This window comes from Diaporthe batatas (genome assembly GCF_019321695.1).
Source record: "Diaporthe batatas strain CRI 302-4 chromosome Unknown Contig00008, whole genome shotgun sequence".
Taxonomy (NCBI): Eukaryota; Fungi; Ascomycota; class Sordariomycetes; order Diaporthales; family Diaporthaceae; genus Diaporthe; species Diaporthe batatas.
In genome coordinates this window covers 1,280,587-1,302,134 of record NW_025408555.1, presented here as the reverse complement: position 1 = coordinate 1,302,134, position 21,548 = coordinate 1,280,587, and the positions used below count along the sequence as shown (strand labels likewise).

At 50.7% G+C, this 21,548-nt stretch overlaps 6 protein-coding genes across 6 annotated transcripts; 5 read left to right on the top strand and 1 right to left on the bottom strand.

Moving 5' to 3' along the window:
* The first annotated feature begins 13 nt into the window (after positions 1 to 13).
* KVR01_007290 (uncharacterized protein) lies at positions 14 to 3,474 on the top strand. Its single transcript, XM_044791917.1, has 2 exons — positions 14 to 622; positions 736 to 3,474. Exons 1-2 carry the CDS (start codon positions 346 to 348, stop codon positions 1,008 to 1,010), a joined length of 552 nt encoding a protein of 183 aa, XP_044643543.1. The 5' UTR covers positions 14 to 345; the 3' UTR covers positions 1,011 to 3,474.
* On the bottom strand, positions 1,894 to 3,009 carry KVR01_007482 (uncharacterized protein; the record flags this gene model as incomplete). Its single annotated transcript, XM_044787468.1, has 1 exon — positions 1,894 to 3,009. One exon carries the CDS (start codon positions 3,007 to 3,009, stop codon positions 1,894 to 1,896), a length of 1,116 nt encoding a protein of 371 aa, XP_044643735.1.
* Positions 3,475 to 9,931: 6,457 nt separating the features above from the next.
* On the top strand, positions 9,932 to 10,563 carry KVR01_007658 (uncharacterized protein; the record flags this gene model as incomplete). Its single annotated transcript, XM_044789825.1, has 2 exons — positions 9,932 to 10,266; positions 10,341 to 10,563. The coding sequence occupies 2 exons, from the start codon at positions 9,932 to 9,934 to the stop codon at positions 10,561 to 10,563; spliced, it is 558 nt and encodes a 185-aa protein (XP_044643911.1).
* A 1,473-nt stretch (positions 10,564 to 12,036) lies between these two features.
* On the top strand, positions 12,037 to 13,954 carry KVR01_007140 (uncharacterized protein; the record flags this gene model as incomplete). Its single annotated transcript, XM_044782116.1, has 4 exons — positions 12,037 to 12,065; positions 12,134 to 12,368; positions 12,452 to 12,886; positions 12,947 to 13,954. 4 exons carry the CDS (start codon positions 12,037 to 12,039, stop codon positions 13,952 to 13,954), a joined length of 1,707 nt encoding a protein of 568 aa, XP_044643393.1.
* A 1,312-nt stretch (positions 13,955 to 15,266) lies between these two features.
* Positions 15,267 to 16,921, top strand: KVR01_007278 (uncharacterized protein; the record flags this gene model as incomplete). Its single annotated transcript, XM_044786891.1, has 3 exons — positions 15,267 to 15,527; positions 15,584 to 15,846; positions 15,904 to 16,921. 3 exons carry the CDS (start codon positions 15,267 to 15,269, stop codon positions 16,919 to 16,921), a joined length of 1,542 nt encoding a protein of 513 aa, XP_044643531.1.
* A 1,243-nt stretch (positions 16,922 to 18,164) lies between these two features.
* Positions 18,165 to 18,939, top strand: KVR01_007273 (uncharacterized protein; the record flags this gene model as incomplete). The annotated part of the gene is made up of 2 exons (XM_044790340.1): positions 18,165 to 18,611; positions 18,679 to 18,939. The coding sequence occupies 2 exons, from the start codon at positions 18,165 to 18,167 to the stop codon at positions 18,937 to 18,939; spliced, it is 708 nt and encodes a 235-aa protein (XP_044643526.1).
* Positions 18,940 to 21,548: the final 2,609 nt, after the last annotated feature.

Genomic DNA, 21,548 nt, shown 5'->3' with positions numbered 1-21,548 from the left:
TTCTGCTTTACGCGTCGGGCCAACCGCGTCTTACACGCGCTCGCTCAATCGTGCCTGTGCCCGCCACATGCAGGTGCCCCCCTGATCCCAGTCTGCAAGCAACTGCAGGGGGGGTCCCAAGGGTACGGGTACGGGGTACATAGCAAAGTACTCCGTACCTCCCCGAGCTACCCATGCAGGCGCACAGACCATTTCGAGATCTTGTGCCTGAGCAGAGAAGACAGTCGATGATTGCATCGCCGACGCATGAGCGAGCGGGTGGGCCTGTTCCGCCCAAGAAAAATCCCCATCCACACCACACAATTAGATTGGTGACGAGCTTGCCTTGCGCGCGCAGCCACCAACATGTCTGCCTCGCCCTCATCCCCCAACAACCAGCCGACGCCAGGCGATGAGCAGGCGCGCAGGGCCGCCATGGAGCGGTACGCCGAGGTGTCGCTGAAGTCGGTGCCGCTGCCCGAGGGCGTGGACCCGAACAAGCGCGCGACGGTGGGCGAGGCGTTCAAGACGATCAAGAGCGACGACATCCTCAAGGTGCACCAGGCGCCGTGCTCGCGGGACGGCTTCATCACGGGCATCGGGTCCGGCGCCGCCGTCGGGTTCCTGCGGTACATCATCGGAGGTGAGCGCCGGCTCTCTCTTCTTCCCTTTCCTTCCTTTCTCTCTTGTCTTCGCCACGAGTGAAGGGGTTGCTGGCAGCAAGCAATGATGCTAACACTGCCGTCCAAAAAAAAGCCCCAGTGCCCAAGTCCGCAAACTGGGCCGTCGGGTCCGGCGTGGCCATGAGCATCCTGGCGTACGAGTACTGCCAGTACAAGCGGCGGGTCGAGCGCGCCAACATGAAGCGGGTCGTCGAGGTGGTCAGCAAGAAGCAGGCCGACCTGAGGAAGAAGGAGGAGGAGGAGCAGCAGAAGAAGCTGGCCAGCCGCGCCGAGACGGTCGCGGCGGCCGGCAGCGGCGGCAGCGGCGGCGGCAACGGCAACGGCAAGGCTTGGTACAAGTTCTGGTAGAGCACCCGCCCCCCGCCCGACAGCAAGCGAACCGCCTCGCGAGCGTGTGTGTGTGTGTGTGTGTGCCCGCCTTGGAGCATCCCGGCGTCCGCTCGCCCGCCCGCCCGAGTCCGCATATCTGACCAGGTCTGCACGCGAGGCATCGATAGCTCGTGCGAGAGGGAGCCCGATGGCGGCGGCCGGGGGGGTCGGCGGCGTCACATCGGCAGGCCGCGGCAGAGAATGCTACCAGCTCCGCTGCACCCGCGAGGCCAGGAGGCATTCAAGATGTATCACAGTGTGTTCTGGGGCGGATTGTCGCCTGAAACTCGGGCACAAGCCAAGCGGGATGCGCCGCTGCTTGCATCAGACAGCTCCACCGGATGCCGTGGCCTTGCATCTCGAGTGGAAGGGCCTATTGACACAACACTGGCCATGACGCTGGAATCTGGCCGTCTTGGAACCTGGTATGGGGATGAAACCTGTGCGCACGTGCGAGCCGAGGCCTTGGGCCATCGAGAGAACTTTGTCGCCGCGCGAAGTTGTTCCAGGGGGCATGGGCAACCACACGCCGGGGCATGGCAGATTTGACAGGATTGGGTATATTGAGAAGCCATCGCTATTGCTGGAATCACTCAAACTTGCGTATGTACGTATATAACGCCGTGCCACCATCTCGAGCCAAGAATGTACATTATAGCCCCATGCGTGATTCCATCGCCTCGATCCTTTCTTTGCAAGGAGCGGCCCTCCTGTTCCAAAGCAACGCTATCAGATGTTTGTAACGCCCCGTCCCGAGACTTGATCCATTAAACGCCAATGTCATATCAAAGATGCTTCCTTGACTGGGCCCCCGCCGGCCACAAAAAAAGACCTGGAACAATGTTCTGCGAGCCACCATCCGTCATGTGCTAATCATCTTGCCAGCCTCACTGTCCGTGAAACGGACCTTCCTCGCGTTCTCGGCCGCCGCGCTCTCCTTGCGCTGCGTCTTGGGGGCCCTGTCCGGGCTGCCGCGGCGCCTGGAGCTCCGGCGGGCCCTGGCCTCCCTCTCCTCCCGCTTCTTGTACTCGGCCAGCTGCTGCCTCCTCTTCATGGTGCGGGCGTAGGCGATGGCGGGGGTCGGCTTAAACCCGATGCCGTTGATGCCGACACCGTCGTCGTCCTCGTCGTCCGGGTCGTAGACGGTGATCTCGTCCTCGTGCCAGGTGAGCGCCGCCCGGATGGGGTCGATGACCTGGGCGGCCGCGTCGCCGCCGGGCTGGGTGTCCGCGCTGGCTAGCTTGCTGGCTGAGGCGACGAGGGGTGGCGTGCCGGACCGCCGGCGGCCTTTGGTCTTGAGGCTCTCGAGGGCGCGGTTGTTGGCAGCCGGAGGTTGCTTCGGTTGCTTGCTCGAGGGGGCCTTGGCGGGCGCATCAGCGAGGGGTGGTGCACTTTCGGGTGTGGGTTGGGCGCAGGGAACGTTTGGTCTGAACAGGACGTGACGGTCGCCTGGTGGAAACGTTACGGTCTCTGGGCCAGCAGCCGCCTGCGGCTCGGTCCTTGTGGTGGCGGGTGTCTCTGGGATCTCGTCTCTTCTGGCGGAAAGTTGAAGCTGGGGCTGGGGCTGGGGCTGGGGCTGGGCGGCGGGGGAGAGGGCGTGGTGGTTCAGCTGGGGTGGTTCATCCGAGGGTCCTGAAGGCGGGGTGAGTTTTGATCTTTTGCGCATCTTGGACTCGTCCTCGTCGACCTCCATCTCGTGCTCGCCGCCGCCGTGGGTGGTGTGGCGGCCCGGGTCGGGCTCGGTGTCGTGGAGGAGTGGGCCATCTGCCGCGGCAGCCCCGCCCCCACTATCGGCCAGGGCCAAGCCCCGGAACCTGTGGGCGACCTTTGTGCGCGGGCTGTCGCCGCCGTCCGAGAGCAGGCCCTGCGAGACGTCGAACGAGAAGTGTATGTCGATCTGGGAGGGGACGTCCCCGCCGGCGGCATCAGCCCGCTTCCTTTTTGGCGTGCTGAATGTTGACTGTGGTGTGTCGTCCATGGTTTGCATGCAGTGCAGTGCAGGGAGTTTGTGATGGTCGACCCCTTCGAGACTGTTGGAGACGGTCGGGCCAGCGGGAAAAGGGTCCGAGGCTCAGTCAGGCTGTGTGGGGTAATAGCAATGATGCCCGCAAGTTGAAATCCTGTCTCTAGTCTACTCGAGGTCGTCACCTCCCGCAGACTTCGGGGTTCGATGTGGTGAGGGCAGATCTGGGTTGGATTGTTCCTGGAAGCGCAGTGGACAAGAATGGACAAGAATGAAGGAGAGGCAGCAGTGTGGGGCTGGATCATACAGTCAGTCAGTCGAGGACGTCCCAACTCCGAGGACATGGACGAGCCTGATCAGGAGGAGCCTCAACGTGGGCCAGTAGACCATTCAAAGTCACAAGGCACCACCAAGACAGTCGCTATCGCTAGCTCCTCGAGCTTCCACCCCGTGCTGCCTGCAGCTGGGCATGCCAAGCTCCATGTCCTTGCAGGCCTGGCAGGTGAGCTCAGCCAATCCGCCACCTGCACCTGCATGTCTCTCCCGCCGCTACAAATCCTGGGGCGTGCCTGCCTGGGGAGGGGGGGCTCTATGTCGGATGACGTACCCCCCTAGGGTATAACCCTAGACGGAGGAGTGGTCCTGCCTGCGGTGGGCCCTCATTGGAGGTACCCAGGTACAGGCCATCAACCCTTGGGGCCCTTTATTGACATTAGGGTAGGCTTCAACCACATTATATTTTTTATTTAACTATTTATCTATTTATCACCTTCTTAACTTTTAAATTAACTATTAGTTTATACTTTAAGTATAAAGTTAATAATTACTTAATATATACCTTTAAATTTATTTATATATAAAGTTATTAACTTTTTTTATAAAGCTTTCTTTTTTATTATATTTTTTATATATTATATAAAAGTAGATAAATCTTTAATAATAAAATAGTATAGACTATTTATATTTTTAGTTCTATTATTAAGCTAGAAGTAAATAGTTAGAGTTTTAAAAGGATAAAATATAATATATCTTTTAAAGATTAAATTAATTAAATTTATTATATATAACTTTTAAAATAACTTTATAATTATCTATAATATTATTTATTATTAAAAGATACCTTTTATATTAATATATTAAGTTATATTTAATTTATTAAAAGTTAAAATTATTATAAACTATAAGTTAATTTTAATATTATTAAATATTATATATAATATTATTATATAATTTAAGTAAGTTAGTTAAAATAAATAAAAATAAAACTACTATTCCTTTAAAAATATATATAAGTTCTAGCTCTACTCTATAAGTAAACACTTATTTATTAGCTTTATAAGTAAAACTACTTAAAAGTAATTACTTAACCTATTATATAAACTAAGAGATAATTAAATAAAGTAACTATACTTTATTACTACTTTAAGTTTATAGTTTTAATAACTTTATAAAAAATAACTATTAATAATTAAATTTATAATTATATAAAGGTAAACTTTTACTTTAAAGAAAAGTTATTAATATTTAAAATAATTAATATATTTTTAAAAATACTAAAGGATTATGCTTAATTTAAAGTATATTAAGATTTATAAGAATTTTAAATTTAAGATTAAGGAATATAAAGTTTTAACTTTCTTAAAGATATTAAAGTTAAAAATTTAAGAAAAGATTTAAATAAAGTTAAAAATTAAATAAAGTTATAATAATATAATATAGTTAAATAAAAACTAATTATAAAATTATAATTATAAATCTTTTAGCTTTATATTTAAGAGGGTAATAAAATAGTATACTTAAAAGAGGAAGATTTAATTTTTAAGTATTTAAACTTTTACTTTCTTTATATAATATTTATTTAATATATAATAAATAAATTCTATTTAACTTTTTAAAAAAGTTTTAATCTTTTTATAAAATTTATATAAAAAAGTTTTCTTAAATAAATTTATTATTATAATATTATTATTCTATTAATTATATTTTTAAAATAAAAATTATAATATATTTAACTTATTTAATAAAAGTAGATTTAAATAATTATATAATAAATATATTCTATATTAAAGTTAATAGCGCTAGCCCGAACTAGCACGACTTAGCGTACTAGTGTAGGAAGGTATCTTTTAATAATAGATAATATTATAAATAATTATAAAGTTATTATAAAAAGTCTTATATAATAAACTTAGCTAAATTAATATTTAAAGGATATATTATATTTTATCTTTTTAGAACTCTAATTATTTACTTTTAACTTAATAGTGGAATTAAAAAAAATATAAATAGTTTATATAATAAGTATATTAATAAGGAAGAGTTAGTTTATTAAATTTTATATTATAGAATTCTTCTTTTTATAAAGGTTATTTTAAGATTATTTTAATTTTATTACATAATTACTTTATTAACTTTAATTTTAATATTATAATAAATTAATCCTTAAACTACTTATATTAATAATTTTAATATAATATTATTAAAAGTAATACTTTCTAGTTTTATTTATATAATATAAAGCTTAATTATATATTTATAAATATATTATATTCTCTTTCTATTATTATTAATATTATATTTCTTTAGATATTAGGTTTTAAGTATTTACTACTATATAAAGGCGCTATATATATTTTATATATATAGGGATTAAAAATCAAACCACCACCTGACATTGCGTTATAAAAGATTTGGAAATCAATTCTATCAGCGAAGTAGTTCAACAGTAAATTGGTTACCTCGGTCTTCGGACCCTTCGCTTTTGCAGGCAGGTGGCAGGTTCGGGCCCACCGTCTAGCTATTTTGCCTCTCTTGTTCTGCTTCTTTTCCACATTTGGCTTCTTCTAATCTTCGATTCCTTTTCGATGCCTTTTCTTTTTATCAAACAAAAAGCCTCCATCTTCTCCGCCCCCTTGCTTGTCGCCAGTGTCTAACATCCTGCTCAGGAGAATCAACCAAATGCAGCTTTACCTTGCGGGCCTCGCCAAAACGTCACACCAGAGCAAACTTGGACTCGGAGTTCATACAGCCTCCTACTCAGTAGGACCTGCCAGAGGCCAAATAAACGATGGGAGTCGAATCTCACGATCGCTGTCAAGCATTTTGTCTGTAGCTCACTGAGACACACACCTCCCTTGTTCGTCCCTGTCGGTTTTCCCGCCGCCGACATTATCATCAGCATCAGAGTGGCCCAGGTCGGTCCAAGTAAGCGTCGCGTCACTATTATCACAGCATCGCCTACTCCGAACAGTCAACCACCGCAGAGATCAACCTTGGAATCGGACCAAATCCATCAACGCTCAACTGACCTTGGTGGCTCGTGCGACATGAGCAGAATACGTAGGTGGCTAGACGTCCCGGGGAGGCAGGGCATTTTGATGCAATCTTGTCACGTCATGTTGACTGTCAAAATTGTAATTATTCATTCAAACTTCACTGCCTTTCTGCTCTGGTCTCCAGGGCTGTTTGATAAGGGGGCTTTCCCCTTAACACCATCCACAATCGAGCTATCTGCACCCTAGTTTCGTTGGAATCATATGAAGCCTACTTCCAAGCACATTCCCGATATTCAGGTGCTTATGTTACACTGCATTCATAGGCTCCAAATATGGCACAGAGCCGCAATCTCGTCACCCACAATACTCTACCAGCTGCGGGGTCTTGGACAAGGGAGGCGCCAGCGTACCAGACCTGCTCGGATGATGCCAACTTAGAAGGACTCGGACATCAAGTAGTATGTACGGGTACTGGCCAGACTCATGCCTGCACGTTTCAATTGTTCAGTTCCCGCCAAGGTTTAACGAGAAGAACATCTTATGCGGCTGGATTTGGATAGGTGTTGTGAATCACTGTTCTGCTTTGGTGAGGCTGGCGGCTCAACGTTAAACATCCAAGGCAGAGCGTAGGAGGGAGGCGTTTTGCTGTCTGCTGGTAAACTAATGCAAATAGTTGATAGTTCTGATTGGAAATTGACATTTGTCCATTTCCATTCTTTCTGCTCTTCTTTCTTGCCCTAACTCGACCGACAAGGGAGGGAATGGTAGCAAAGCAACCCCGTCATTGCTATCACCAACCCGACTTCATATTGGAGTATGGTCAGCATGTTGAGAATTTGATGAGATTTCAATTTCCAAGAAATTAATTGGCATGGATCACGTAGTCATGTTGAAGGGAAGACGAAAGCTGAACAGGCCTCAGGTGGGCGAGTAAAGGGATGGGGGCCGAGTGGCTACTATCAAAGACAAATGAGCCCAAACTGAAGATGAGCATGACGCTGTCAAGTCTCCACTTCTAGACGCGTACCCAGGTGTGTTCAGGAAGTTGGATTATTTCCAGACTGGATCAGGACTTAGTGAGGTCAACGCTGTCATCATCCCGAAGGACGAACATTTTCAGCCTTGAAGGGAGTTAACTCGCTCACTATACAAGTCTGACATATCTTGTCGCGGGTTTTTTATCAGGGTAATCGGGAGCGATCCTTCCTAGCCTTGTCCGTGCGGCATGAGGCTGAGGCCGGTCTTCTGACACCGTCTTTTGCATTGTTCTTTATTAAACGCTAGGTCTTCAAGCATTGACTACTATGTAAAAGGACCGTATGCCTTCAGGATGTATATAGATCAAGAATAAAACGACCTGAAATTAGTGTAAGTGGTTGGAGCAATTAACTATGAGTCGCTAATGACCTGCTCGCATTTATCTCAAGCATTTGTCTCAAGCACAGTGATATTGAGAATTCAAGGACTATGTTCAGTATCCAAAATAGAACGACGACCCAATAAACAAGTGTCAGGTATATAGGTTGTAAGTAGAGTAAATGAGTGCACGCAGCGTAGGAGCAGTATAGTAGTAGTCTATTCGTATACATTAAGTTACCAATAATTACCTTGTTCCTGTCTCCCATGGTTCTATCATCTCCTCTATATACATCCCTTGACTCCTCCTAAAAGAAATGAGTTCTAGACCGAGACTAGAGTACCTGAGCATGAGATACGCATAAGCTACTAGACCGAAGCTATTTAGGTACTCTAGTAAGGCCGTGATGATAATCCCTGGCGAAAGTTCCCGAGGTCGGCTCTTGTTATCGTCATGTCACACAAGAACTTGGCATGATGTGCACGTCGTGAGTGAGCCTACGTCGACATGCATTGACAATCACATGTGAACAATCGTCTTTAAGGAAGGTGCTAGTAGAAACATGATACGGGCACTGGAAAGCGACAGGCTTTGAGAAGTAGTGTATCCATCACATTTGTGCTCTCGGCCCCCTCCGTCTGCAGAGGCATCAGCGTGCCGTTGCATTGCATGCCATCCCACCTTCTTCATGTCATATTCCCCCGCTTCTCATCTTGCGAGCGTAGACTAAGATACAACCGTGATGCTGTGCCCCTCCGGCCGTTCTACTAGTGCACGATGCAGATAGGTCGCCCAATGGCTTCAAATGTTGGTTGTATGCCTGGAGCATCCCAGTTGACATAAGGCCTTTGAGAGAGTCTACTCAAACATTCGGCTGCACAAGCTTACCTTGAATCTTGATTGACTTCCGTCACTGCAATTTATCGACAATTACGGGACTTCCCATGAGCCCGAAGCACGTGGCTTTTTTGACGCCATCCATCTAACGTTGATGAAGAAATCCCCTCCCTGCCCTGGCAATGCCAAGGGGCCCTGGTGCAAAGTAGCATCGGGGAGACCAGTTCGATCCGGAAGGTCGCCGGGCAATGGACATCAAGACCCTGGCCCGACAGCCGGGACGCTACGCCACAAGCTTGGATGAACCGAACAATACCACCACACCGCCGTTGACTCGGTCACGGTCGGACTTCATTCGCTTCGGATGAACCACACGAACTATAGGTGCGGTACTTTTACCGGGTCTCGTTGGTCAGCCTCTTTTTCTCAGTGCCGCCGATCACTCCACCTTGGAGCCCGATCTTCCAAGGTTTGGCCAACTGCATACCTGAAAAGCACATACGTGCCTGCATCTCTTCCCCGGGCAGTTGTGCTGCAAGCGTAGTGGTTCTTCTCCGCAAAAGCCAAGCCAATTCAACGCGCGGAACAAATATGAACTTCAAGTTCCACTTGTCTCTCGGGAGTTACGACCGGACTATCTCAGGCGACTGCTCCGAGGAGCCGGTCACCTGAGGACATCGAAAATTTTATTTCATATGAGCGTTGGGCAATATTGACGAGCACAGACATAATACCACACCTATGGTTCCTCTCCGGCTAGCTCGGCTCGCAGCTGGAAGCGGCGTACCTGCGCAAGCCGGCGGCTTCAATTGGTCATTTGGCCAGCCAGGGCGTGCGCATACACCTCTACGTCGCAGGGATCACGATTTGGTGTTGTTTCCAACAGGGGGCCGTATCCAGCAGGGTGCCTATTTCGGCCGGGTAAGTCGTCTCAGAGGTGTGGGCACCTGGGCATCCAGACAATGCTGCACGCAATGGCGAGTCAGACCTGCATCGCACTTGCAGCGGCGTTCTTCCTATTCTGGGACCAGCTCAGGACCTGGCCTGTTCCAATCAAGGTGCTACGCGTCCGAGGCGGCGCCCTTTGAGTGTCACTGTAAATCAGGACAGGAACCTGGGGATCTCGCACGTGGAGGGCATGGCGGCATGGCGGGCTCGTCTATTGGACCATGGTGGCCCTCTAGGCGCTGCGGATACTGGGCAAGCCAAGCTCCTCGATATGGGTCCCCCCAAGGTCATAGGCTCATTCCGTCATCATGGGTGTGTGATACACGGAGAAGTGCTGCTGCTCTCTTGAGGGGCTGTAATATATATCCACAACATCGCCACCCCTCAAGTCTCGAAGTCTGTGTCAGCGCAGTTGAGCTCGTAGTCTTCGTCTCTGCATCTGTCTTACGCCTCACTCGCAGTCGTCAGACCCTCTTTCCCCGGGTTATACTTTGCCACACTGCCCTTGACGAGATTCACAATGAAGTTCTCAGGCATCACAACCCTGGCCTGGCTGGTGCCAGCCGTTTTCGCCGCCGGACCAGTTCCGCTCTCCTCCCGCCAGAACATCAACACCATCACGGATCGGTACCTGTTCGACATCTCCCTGCCCCAGTTCATCACCTACAGGAACGCGAAGAACCCCGCGACCCTGGACTGGACCTCGGACGGCTGCAGCGACTCCCCCGACAACCCCCTGGGCTTCAACTTTGAGCCGGCATGCTACCGTCATGATTTCGGCTACCAGAACTACCGGGCTCAGTCCCGGTTCACCAAGGCGGCCAAGGCCGCTATCGACACCAACTTCCAAGACGAGTACGTGACCCACTTTGAACACTAGCCCCGGTGATACTTCCCACGCGCTTGACTCGTGACTAATACCCATCCAGCCTCAAGTACCAGTGCGAGTCCGAATCACTCGAGTCCATCTGCGATGCCCTGGCCAATGTGTACTACGCAGCTGTAAAGGCATTCGGCGGCCAGGATGCTACCAAGCGCGCTGAAGCTGAGGACCTGGACGCGGCTGCTCTTCGGGCCGAGTACGACGACGCCGTGGCCGTCTACGAGCAGCTCGTGGCCGAGGCCAAGGCGAATGGCCAGATCCCATCGTGAGAGGGGACACGAGTAATATCGTATGATGTTGGATGATGACAACGGTGTAAAATTCAATTCGGGAATGCAGGCAGGCAGGCCAATTTCATTGGTACAGAATCTTTCGGGTATTGTTCTCTTGTTGAGAAAATACATGAGCGTCGAATGCTTGACGCAGGGCGGGATTCCGGAACTCCTCGGCGGCTCATGTTGGAGCAGATAGAGTTGATCTGCTTCAAGCCGGGTTTTATCTTCTTCTTGCACAATATTAAGTAATGTTTTGTACAAACCTAGCCCAGATGTGTGATTTGCAACCAAGGGGGCCGCGCTCTATACTGAGTACACTGAGTGTAGTGTTGTGTACAAGTGGTCGTCTGGATCTTGTGTGGACCAGCGAACATGAAAATGCTCACAGAAACCGACCGCAATTGGGATAGCAAAGTATTGTGACATCGGGAAACCTAATTGATGATCCTGGATGATCGACCAAAATAACACGTGCTCGCTTCATGCGCACGAAACACCTGGATGCCCGTCTCGGCTTCCGCGCGCGGCGGGGAACGGGGATTAGGATCGCAGCCGAGGGAGCCCCTGTCATCAGCGACTACTGACCAGATTTGTGCCATCCATGGACCCCTCAACTCCTTGCGGGTGTTCGCAAGTCATGTACCTACATTTTCGTCCGTACCAACATTTGAAGTGCCTTGGTAGAAGAGCCACATAGCTACCGCATGTAACTCGGTAAGGAAGAAGAACCGCCCTCCCGAGGAATGCTATGGGGATTCATTCCGATGAACGATTCTGGACCCATTGAAATCCAATATTTATCACGGTGTAAGTGCATAATTTGACGGGAAGGAATGCTATTTCTGTTACGGTGCGCTACCGCAGATATCGTGGCTTAAGCCACATTTGTAGAGTCACACAGAGGGAATATAATGCACGGCTTGGCGCGCCGGAATTGTCCCGTCCACAGTCATCGACGGAATGCCAAATACAGATATACCATTCTGTACGAAATTTAGCTGGCCATCTCTGATAGTTACCGAGAGTGCAGTCTGGTTTAGAGGACTAATGTAGTTGCTGCCATGAGATGTCACACGAATCAAAAGATTACACAATTTCTGTCGCATCAATAAACATTCAGCATCAAAGTTGGCTCATTGTCATAACCTCAAGAGTGCCCCGCCGGCATCGCCAAGCTCGTGATGTGCAGCGACTAACTAGCTCCCGTCCGGAATCTCCCAGCCGCGACTGCCCGTCCGGCATTGCGCCGCGGGGTACCGGCATCCAGTGTTGGTTGGGACCAACGGCAAGCGCGACGAGCTTATCATGACGCCTCCAAAACCGCTCGTGGGCAATATCTGAGCGGAGGTTTCTGTAGTTAACTGCGTAAAGCGCGGGTTTGCCTTGTAAAGTCTCAACATCTTTGGCGAGGAACCAGAACGCAAGACCATCTTACTCTTTCGAATTGTTGAATCACGTCGAGACAAAATGTTCGGAGGACTCGCTGGGGAGAAGTAGTAAGTGTTCAAGGAGATTCAACTCTCCCAGGTGAATGCTGTCCAGGTGCTGAAACCCGTGGTAGCAGCACCGCGTCGCGGGAGGCGCTCCATGACCTAGTATCCTCTTTGGGATTCCAGGTGCAGCCTCAAGATGAGGCAGGTTACCTCGACATGTTGCGTGCTGCCATCGCCGACATAGAGACGGTCCAAGCGATGCCACCGTACCAGCACCCGCTCATCCAAACGACCAACGGCGCAGGGGAGCGGACCAGCATACGACCATCTCCTTCCGAGAACCCAATGAACGGGTGGAGCCATAGGGTTCGTGCACTTCCCTTCCCCACAAACAATGCTCCCACAAGCAGCGTGGTCGGGGTCTCGGAGCCGAGCTGAGAAAGTCATAGACCATCATCAGATCTTCGGCGGAAGGCCTCTTATCCGGGAAGACCATCGCGGTAAAGGACAATGTCTCTATCGCAGGAATACCCTTGACGGGTGGGACACAGCCTTTCCATCTCTCCAAGGATACGCCATACCCGATCTCCAGCTTTGACGCCCCCGTCATAACCCGCGTGCTCGAGGCTGGAGGAACCATCACCGGAACGTCGACATGCGAGAACTACTGCATGTCTGCGCTGAGCTTCAGCAGCGCTACCGGCCCCGTGGACAACCCCTGGTTGAGGGGGTATGAATGCGGCGGCAGTAGCTCTGGCAGCGCGGCTTTAGTCGGGGTCAAGAGTGTCAAGAGGCAAAGGGAGAAGGATGGGCTGCCTCATGACGACCTAGGAGAAGGAGTGGATCTTGCGATTGGAGGGGACCAGGGAGGCAGCATTCGCATGGTGAGCATCCTATCCCCTATCTTGATGGCCTAGTTAGAGTTGTCCTGACGGATCATGCAGCCAGCGGCGTACAGCGGGATCTACGGTCTCAAGCCAACACATGGACTGGTCCCTTATACGGGGCTTTCATCGCTACACCCCTCGATTGACCACTGTGGACCAATGGCCGGTTCCATACGTGACACCGCATTGCTACTCACGGTCCTGGCGGGCTGGGACGGCCTCGACCCACGTATGACCCCCGAGACCCCGTTGCGTCAGAACGTGAAAGCCTACCATGAAATCCTCGACGAAGCTATCGAGAAGCGCAAGACAAGCGGGCATTGGGATTCAAAAGCAGCCGCCACCGGGCTGCGCATTGGCCTCGTCAAGGAAGCGTGGACCGCCCCCCAGCTGAGCGAGGAGGTGGCCGCGGTCACCAAGAAGGCGGGCCAGCGCTTCGCCGCCCTCGGCGCTACAGTGGAGGAGGTAAGCATCTCAATGCATGCCATGGGCTCCACGATCTTCTCGGCGGTCGAAGGGCCCGAGATGGCAGATGTGTTCATCCACGACAAGCAGCCGGACTGCCTGAGCTGGCCCATGGAGCAGGTGGTGCCCGGCAAGTCGGACGCGCAATGGTACGAGACTATGAACAAGTCAGCCCCAACAGTGGTCAGCGCACTCATCTCCGGCGAGTTTGTCAAGCGCAACAGGGACAAGTTCCCTCCCGCCGCGAGGAAAAAGGCCATCACGCACGCGCACGAGCTGAGAGCCGCGTATGATGAGGCTCTGGAGAGGTTCGACGTGCTCATCACTCCGTGCAACCCGACTGTGGGTATGAAACATCTCGATCCCGACCTGAGCGTCGTGGAGAAGTACGAGCTTGCGCTGGGTAACACTTGGAACACGTGCCCGTTCAACCTCACCGGCCACCCCGGCCTGGTGATTCCCGTCGGGTGGGGCAAGACCGAAGATGGGCAGGGCAGACTGCCTGTTGGAATGCAGATGGTCGGGCGCAGGTGGGACGAGACGACCTTGTTCTTTGTGGCCGCGGCTTGGGAAGTCGGAGGCATGGGCCTGGACGGCTGACTTGAAGGCATTGGAGCCGGAAACCTTCGCTAATCGTGCATAACTGTACATGCAGCATTGTAACCTTCTGCTGGTGGTATATGGCTAGCCCGGTTTTTTAGATGGTGGTCGTGCCGCGTCCTTAGAAAGGGTCTCCTTCATGTGTGATATTGATGCTTTAATTGTATCCCCTGGGCCTTCGACTCAATATATTAAAGATTTTCGTCGTTGTCTGCGTACTGATCCCGCCTCATCGCCTCATTCGTTCGTTTCTAAATCACTGTTTCTCGTACAAGGTTCAACAGTCCTGAATGTGAGTCTACCAGACATCAGGATAGGGTTGACAACTGACAACCCCTGGAGCTAATGCCAAGTATGCATTAAATTGCATGGGATGCAGGCAGCCGTTCAGAAGGGTTCACGCCAACTCCACGAATTGTGGATAATTCAGACATCGTTTGCGGGTCTCGGAAGATATTGCCGGGGCGTGGCGTGGGTCCTATACATCATGATGTCCGCGTTTGTTGATTATTCATGTCCTACTGTAGTCGGTACTGTTCCTAATAATTCAGCCGAAGGTTGCCTGTAGCCTTCGATTTATCATGCCTGCGGGAATGTGCAATGCAAGGTATTGGACTATTGAGTCTGTGTTGACGACTGTCGCTTGAGAACCCTTTTTCTGAACAATCAGTGTAGGAATAATTTCTGTGGCACCCACATATTGCCGGTCGTTGTCTGCTTGCAATCGAATCATCACATCAATAGGTATCATGTATGGTTTAAAGGATCATGGCTGGGAATAACGACAAGCGCAGAGACAGTGAAGGTGCAACTTGAACAGTGCAGATACCCAAATTGCGCTGAATGTGTTGTGTGACCGAGTTGTGGACAGCAAATTTTTCTGACAATTGAACCTGCCATAACGATCAAAAGCTCGCTCAATTGGATCAAGGCCCCCAAACGCTTAGGTAGCCGAGTGGTATAGCCTCATGAGTGTGGAGACAACGGAGCGTCACGACTCCATTAAATCCGGTGGGCCTGTGGCATTTCAAGGATCGACCTCAGACATCGAAGTGACGTCAATACGAGTACTCGAAGTTGGCAGCAGATGGGCACGTAGGTCATAACATCTCCATCAGCTACGTATGTAGGCAATTAGTTTAAATCAGATTAAATTTGAACCAACCCTGAGGCTATCACCAAATTTTGAAGTGCCGAATACCCCTCATCCTACGCCTTTTTCAACCAGATTTGTTGCAGGTCTACTCGTCATTGATTGACGGGTCAGCAGAATACACACAATTATCTCTTTTCATTTTTAACACCATTCAAAATGACTGCTCAAGTAGCCGCAATGCAAACAGCTGGCATGGGGGGCTCTGAGCCTGTGTCGAAGGAGACAGAACATGACGGGACCGAAATTGGGAATTGCAAAACCACGTCTAAATCGACAATGCCGCTACCGACAGTACTGGAAAATGAATTCCAAAATCTCAAGGAAGCCTTTACCATCACGACCGGCATGCTCAAAGAAATAGTGAACAGGTTCGAGGAGGAACTCGCTGAGGGTCTCGAGAAGGACTTCCAAAACATAGTCGGTGAAATCAGTGAGGCCACCCATGAATAGGCTTCTGTGCTGACATGACCCAGGCGATGTATCCGACGTGGGTATTTGGGTTTCCAAGTGGCCATGAGAAGGGGCAGTTCCTGACCATCGACCTCGGAGGGACGAACTTACGTGTGTGCTGGATCACGCTCAAAGGCCAAGGCCACGACACAGACATCGTGCAGGACACTTACAGGGTGCCGGACGAAGTCAAGACTGGCTCTGCGGACCAACTCTGGGACTTGATCGCGGACTCTCTGAAGGACTTTATCGAAAAGCATCAGTTGAAGGGCACTGAAGACGAGCCGTAAGTACAAAATATAAAAAACGAGAAACGCATGGGGTCCTTCCTAACCCGTGCCAGATTACCGTTGGGTTTCACATTCTCATATCCGGTGCATCAAGATTACATCGACAGAGGAAGGCTTGTGACATGGACGAAAGGATTCAACATTGAGGGCGTTGAGCAAGAAGACGTGGTCATCCAGCTTGGCGAAGCATTATCGCGGCGGAAATTACCAGTCAGGATCATCGCTCTGATCAACGACACGGTTGGGGCAATGATCGCCTCCGCGTACAAAGACCACGAGACCGTCATTGGCGCAATTTTCGGGACGGGGTGCAACGCAGCGTACATGGACGACATCGGCTCCATTCCCAAAATAAGCGGCTCCGGGCTGGCCCCGGAGCTCCCGCTGGCCATCAACTGCGAGTACGGCGCGTTCGACAACTCCCACCGCGTCCTACCGAGAACGAAATATGACATAGAAGTCGACAACGAGTCAGTCAAGCCCGGCGAGCAGGCCTTTGAGAAGATGAGCGCTGGCCTGTATCTGGGAGAGATCTTCCGCCTCGTTGTCCTTGACCTGCACGAGCGCGGATTTCTGTTCCAGGGGCGTGACCTTCCAAGGTTGAAGGAGACTTACTGCATGGACACGGGATTTATCTCCTGCCTGGAGAACGACCCACTCGATGCCCGTGTCGCCCGCTACAAGGAGGTGCTGGGGTTTGAGCCAACACATGCAGAGCTCGAGTTCTCACGACTGCTCGCGGAGGTCATCGCGGAGCGCGGTGCGCGGCTGTGCGCGTGCGGCATTGCTGCCATTTGCAGGAGGAAGTCTATTGGCTCAGGTCACGTAGCAGCCGACGGAAGCGTTGCGAACAAGCACCCTAAGTTTAAGGCACGATGGGCCGAGGCCCTCGGCGAGATCCTGGACTGGCCGGTGGGCCGCAGGAGCGACCCAATTACCCTCACGAGCGCGGAAGATGGGAGCGGGATTGGCGCTGCAATCATCACGTCCATGACAATGGCTAACATCCGCGCCGGAGACTTGAAGGGGGTGCGGGACGGCGGTCAGTATATTGGGAAGCAGTGGTGCTGATTACCTAGGTAGAAATGAATTCGGGATGGGCGGAAATAATACATGGTCATGTGGTAAAGATAGCACGACGCGTACGACTTCAAACCTTTCGAGAACGCTCATTGGAGCTGATCGTCCTACATGTTTGCCTACCTCGTCGATGGAGCTCCGTAGCTGAATAACGTTTCGAGCAAATCTCGAGTCGATCGAGTCTATTTGAGTTATGCTCATGACACCGACATGCATGTCCCTGGGCGATCCTATGGGGCACGAAATTTGGATGGACGCTCTGAATGGATGAGATCGCATCCATTTCCCCACAACCCTTGGGAAGATAAGGGAGAGGGCAAAATGAATATGCGCATATGTCGTGCACGTGGGGATTCGTCACCTTTACCCGTTTTAGTGACCAGGGTGCTGGCCTGTTACCTGTGTGGCATTCTTTGCCATGGCCCCCAACAATTCACGTGATAGAGAATATCAGCTCACAACACATTGAGGAGTTATGCCAACCGTCGATTCGACGACCGTGGTGGATCACGCATAGGCTAGTCATTGCTGTCCACATTCCCCTGGATTCTTGGTATTGCGGCTCAGTTCAAGTGTTGTTTTGAATAGTCTCACCTCCGTCCTCGTATAATCCCGCTCTACTAGTTTAGAGGAGCACACATTTAGACGCCGAGATGGGTTTCGAACACAGGCCGCCGCGACAGCTGCGCGGGAGCCAGGATCGTTTCAAGTGGTGATCCCGCAGGCATCCCGGCGTGTTGGTGGAAAGGCGCTCGTTTGCCCCTTGCCAAGTCGTTCTGAGTCTTGGTATCTAGTCAATCAGGAACATAAAGTGGACCCCGCCATTGTATTATCAGTCGGACAGTCAACAGAAACTTGCAGAAACAACTCTTGGCTTTCTCTTGGCCTGGGTCCCGAAACCTACCTTTAATTTTGCAGGCATCATGAGTGCTCATCTGTTGCTTGTTTGTAGCCTCGTAATAAGTCGGACTACGAAAGAGTTGCGCAGCAATAAGAAATGGAGCCTTTGAGGACGAGTGTATATAATGGCGGTGCCGAACAGGCTAACGGCACTGAGATCTTGTTCATCATTCAGCCTTACTACTAGTACCAGCGACCAGGAGTCCGTTTTTGATTTGTCTGTCTTTGACGAACACAACTACCTACCTTTAACTTATAAATTCTTTGGACCGTCGAACGGTTCTACGTCTGTCAACCAGTCACAACTAGACAAATTCCCCCAACTACATCCAAAATGTATGCCTCAGCAAAGCTCGTTGCCCTCGCGGCTGCCCTCCCTTCGGCCATGGCCTGCCTGGCCCATGATGGTGGCCTGCCTGCTGCCACTGGCACCAAGTCTCTCACCGCGCCTCAGTACATCAAAGCTGGTGAGACATTCGATGCTGGATGGGTCAAGTACGACCGTGGATCTGGAGCCTGCGGTGGACAAGGTGAGGGTGGAGAGAAGGACACTGTCTTTGTCCTCGAGGATGGTGCCACGCTTAAGAACGTCATCATTGGCAAGGACCAAGCCGAGGGCGTGTACTGCAAAGGCTCTTGCAACCTCGAGTTTGTGTGGTTCGAGGATGTCTGCGAGGATGCCATCTCCATCAAGGGCGATGGAACAGCCAATATTATTGGTGGTGGCGCTTATGGCGCGTCGGACAAGGTCATTCAGCACAACGGCTGCGGTTCCGTAAACGTAAGTTCCAAACCCAGGAATCCGTACTCTGGTAGCTCAACACATGGAACTGACTAACATACAAAAGATTGTCAACTTCTTTGCCGAGGACTACGGCAAGGTTTACCGCTCGTGCGGTAACTGCAAGAACAACTGCGCCCGCACTGTCCACATGGAGGGCGTCACTGCCCACAACGGTGGTGAGCTGATGGGCATCAACAGCAACTACGGTGACAAGGCTACCTACTCCAACAACTGCTTCGACGAAGGTGTCACCGAGTGCCAGGCCTACACCGGCTGCGACAAGGCAGAGGGCTCCTGCGAGGCTGTCAAGAAGGGCAAGTGCTAAATGCAGACACGGAGAACAGAGAACAAACATTTGGCTAGGGCTCAGGCTCGGGCTCGGGCTCTTGATACCGAGACGACATGGGCCTCTGCCACCTTCTTCACAGTACATACATACAACTTCTTAAATCCGCGTACATAGCATCAGCATCTGAATATACTCTTTGAACAAACCATGAATGAAGCGAGAGAACATGTGCATTGTGCAAGTGCTCTTTTAAGACTGCTGCTCCCCTTTCCTCCGCGACCTCACCATCTCCGCCATCTGTCTTCCCTCCTCCGTGCCCAGCGCGTTGAAACCGTCTTCAACGCCCTGATTGTCTCCGCCCTTCATCTCCTGGCTCATCTTCCACTTGCCGCCCATATCCGTGATCTCAATCTCGATCCCGATGATGGCCTTCTTGAGCAGGTCGACATAGCTACCCGGCGCGTCTTCGACCTTCCACGGCCGCTCGTACCCCATGATCTGGGTCTCGGCAAACTGCGAGAGGTCCGCGACCGCCTTGGACAGGAAGGCGTCGGTAGAGCTGTCCTGGGTGTCGTAGTAGACGCTGAGCTTGCCGTACACCTGCACGGCGGCGTAGTTCCACGTCGGCACCACCTTGCCCGTCGCGGGCTTGGTCTCGACGTAGAACTTGGGCGTCACGTAGTGGTGCGCGGGCCCGTTGAAGAGAACCATGACGTCCCGTTCGAGTTTGCGCGGGCCCGGCGCGCTGGTGTCCTTCGCGCTGAGATGCTCTATCAGGGACCTTGCCTGGGGATTCGCCCGGGCCATGTGGCCCCGCAGGACACCTAGCTCGGTCTCGCTGTTTTCATCTGAGACGTCCAGGATCCACGGGATGTGGCTGGATTGCAGGAATGGGAAGTTTGGTGAGTCGATGGCGGTAGTGAAGATGCCCAAGGGGTTGGTCCGGATGAACGACCGGAGGGTTGGCAGGTGATGCTCGGCGTGTGCGGCTCGGAGATACATTGTGAATTTGCGGGCGAAATGCACCAGTAGAATGGGGCAAGGTAACTTTGAGTCTACAAGTCGCTGCAAAGGGTTTCGCTATGGGTTCAACTTTGCTGTTGACTTTTTAAGGCTCTTTATGGCACGAAGATGCGAGTCTGAAATGTTACCAGTTGCAGACCGAGGCTAGTCACAGCGCTAGGTATCTTCTTCTTACCCTGCTGCTGAGCCATTTTGCCGGTGTCTTGTTAGAGGATTGTTTGTATGACCGGGCCGGGCCCTCGCAAACGCGCAGCAATTCCGCGGAACGATGCACGAATTATGTTGCTTGTCGCTCACTGACTCTCCACTTCGAACCGGCTGCAGCCCAAGAAATCAATAAGGCGTGCATGTACCTCTGACTTGTGCGTGGTCTGCATACATCAAAGTTGTACGACGTCCTCAGTCCAAACTTCCGCACGGCCCGATCGTTGTGTGGCCGGCTAACAGTTGGTAGCAGAATTACACAGTCTAAAAACCCTCGACCCTTTGGCGATGAACCGCAGCTTTAATGAACTTTGGTATTCCAATATTTTCTTCTATTCAGAGAAGTTCAAGCCCTTTTAGATTCTTAAAGTGGACCGGGAGAGGTACGCTACAATTATTATCAGACCCATTTACATAAGGACAGCATACCAGGGAGAGTAGCAGGACAGCACTGAACCGTGGGTTGACGCCTATGGTGCGCTCTGCACAAGTCAGTCCTGGCTGATTCCGTGCGATTTCGAAACAATTTGGATCGAGTCTGGATTTTGCCTCACCGAGAATGGTGTTGAATCGGCGGCCGCGGAGCATTTCACCCCCTACAGCACGCCCTGCATCTGTCGCTAATTGCCCAACGTTATGTAATTTACCCAGCTGGGCCAAACAGTACTAGGTTTGTTGAGAGTTGAGAAGCCACCAAGCTTGGAGGCTGCCAGAAAGAATTATTAAGGAACCTGAAACAAAATTAGCCGGTACAGCTGCATAGATTTCGCCACTCGACCTCCGTTCTTCACTGTCAGCTTGGATGCGGTGTAACGATGTCTGTCAGTGACACGAGCAGCGCCACGCCCTTTGCGGTGACGGGGGCTCATTCATACCTAGGTACTCAAATGGCTGTGCTCTACGATCGGGTGAGCTCTGTGGTGACTGCAGCAACACTGGCAATTAGAAACATGGGGGAAATGCTGCCCTTTATAAAAGGAAGGAAAAAAGCCTGACACAGACAAATCATCGATATTTCAAATTCTACAGGTTATGCTTTTCCCTGGACGGTGGGCCTCTGGGCGGTTACCACCGTATAAATGTACCGCATACGCAATTGTACGGAATTAGAAACGAAACGACCTAGAAACCAAACTAATCCTACAGACACATAAAGGCCATTTGAGCTACTTTCTCTGCGTGTGTTGGGCGGGTGGGTCTTCCAACGAAAAAGAGCTTTTCTGGAGCCCAAACACCTAGGTACAGACGGAGAACGAACTTAGAAACCACTCACACCTGCTAATAGCATGTAGAAGTGATGATACACAAGTATCAAAAAGGCTCACATGAGTAGATATAGGCACCTACCGCAGCTTACGACTTTACATAGTCCATGAAACAGACCACTGTTCTTGCGTAGCGTAGACTGATTGCAAACC

Coding starts and splice junctions, on each gene's coding strand:
- KVR01_007290 (XM_044791917.1), top strand. CDS start 346: ATGTCTGCCTCGCCCTCATCCCCCAACAACCAGCCGACGCCAGGCGAT. Junction 623..735: donor CCTGCGGTACATCATCGGAG/GTGAGCGCCGGC, acceptor TCCAAAAAAAAG/CCCCAGTGCCCAAGTCCGCA.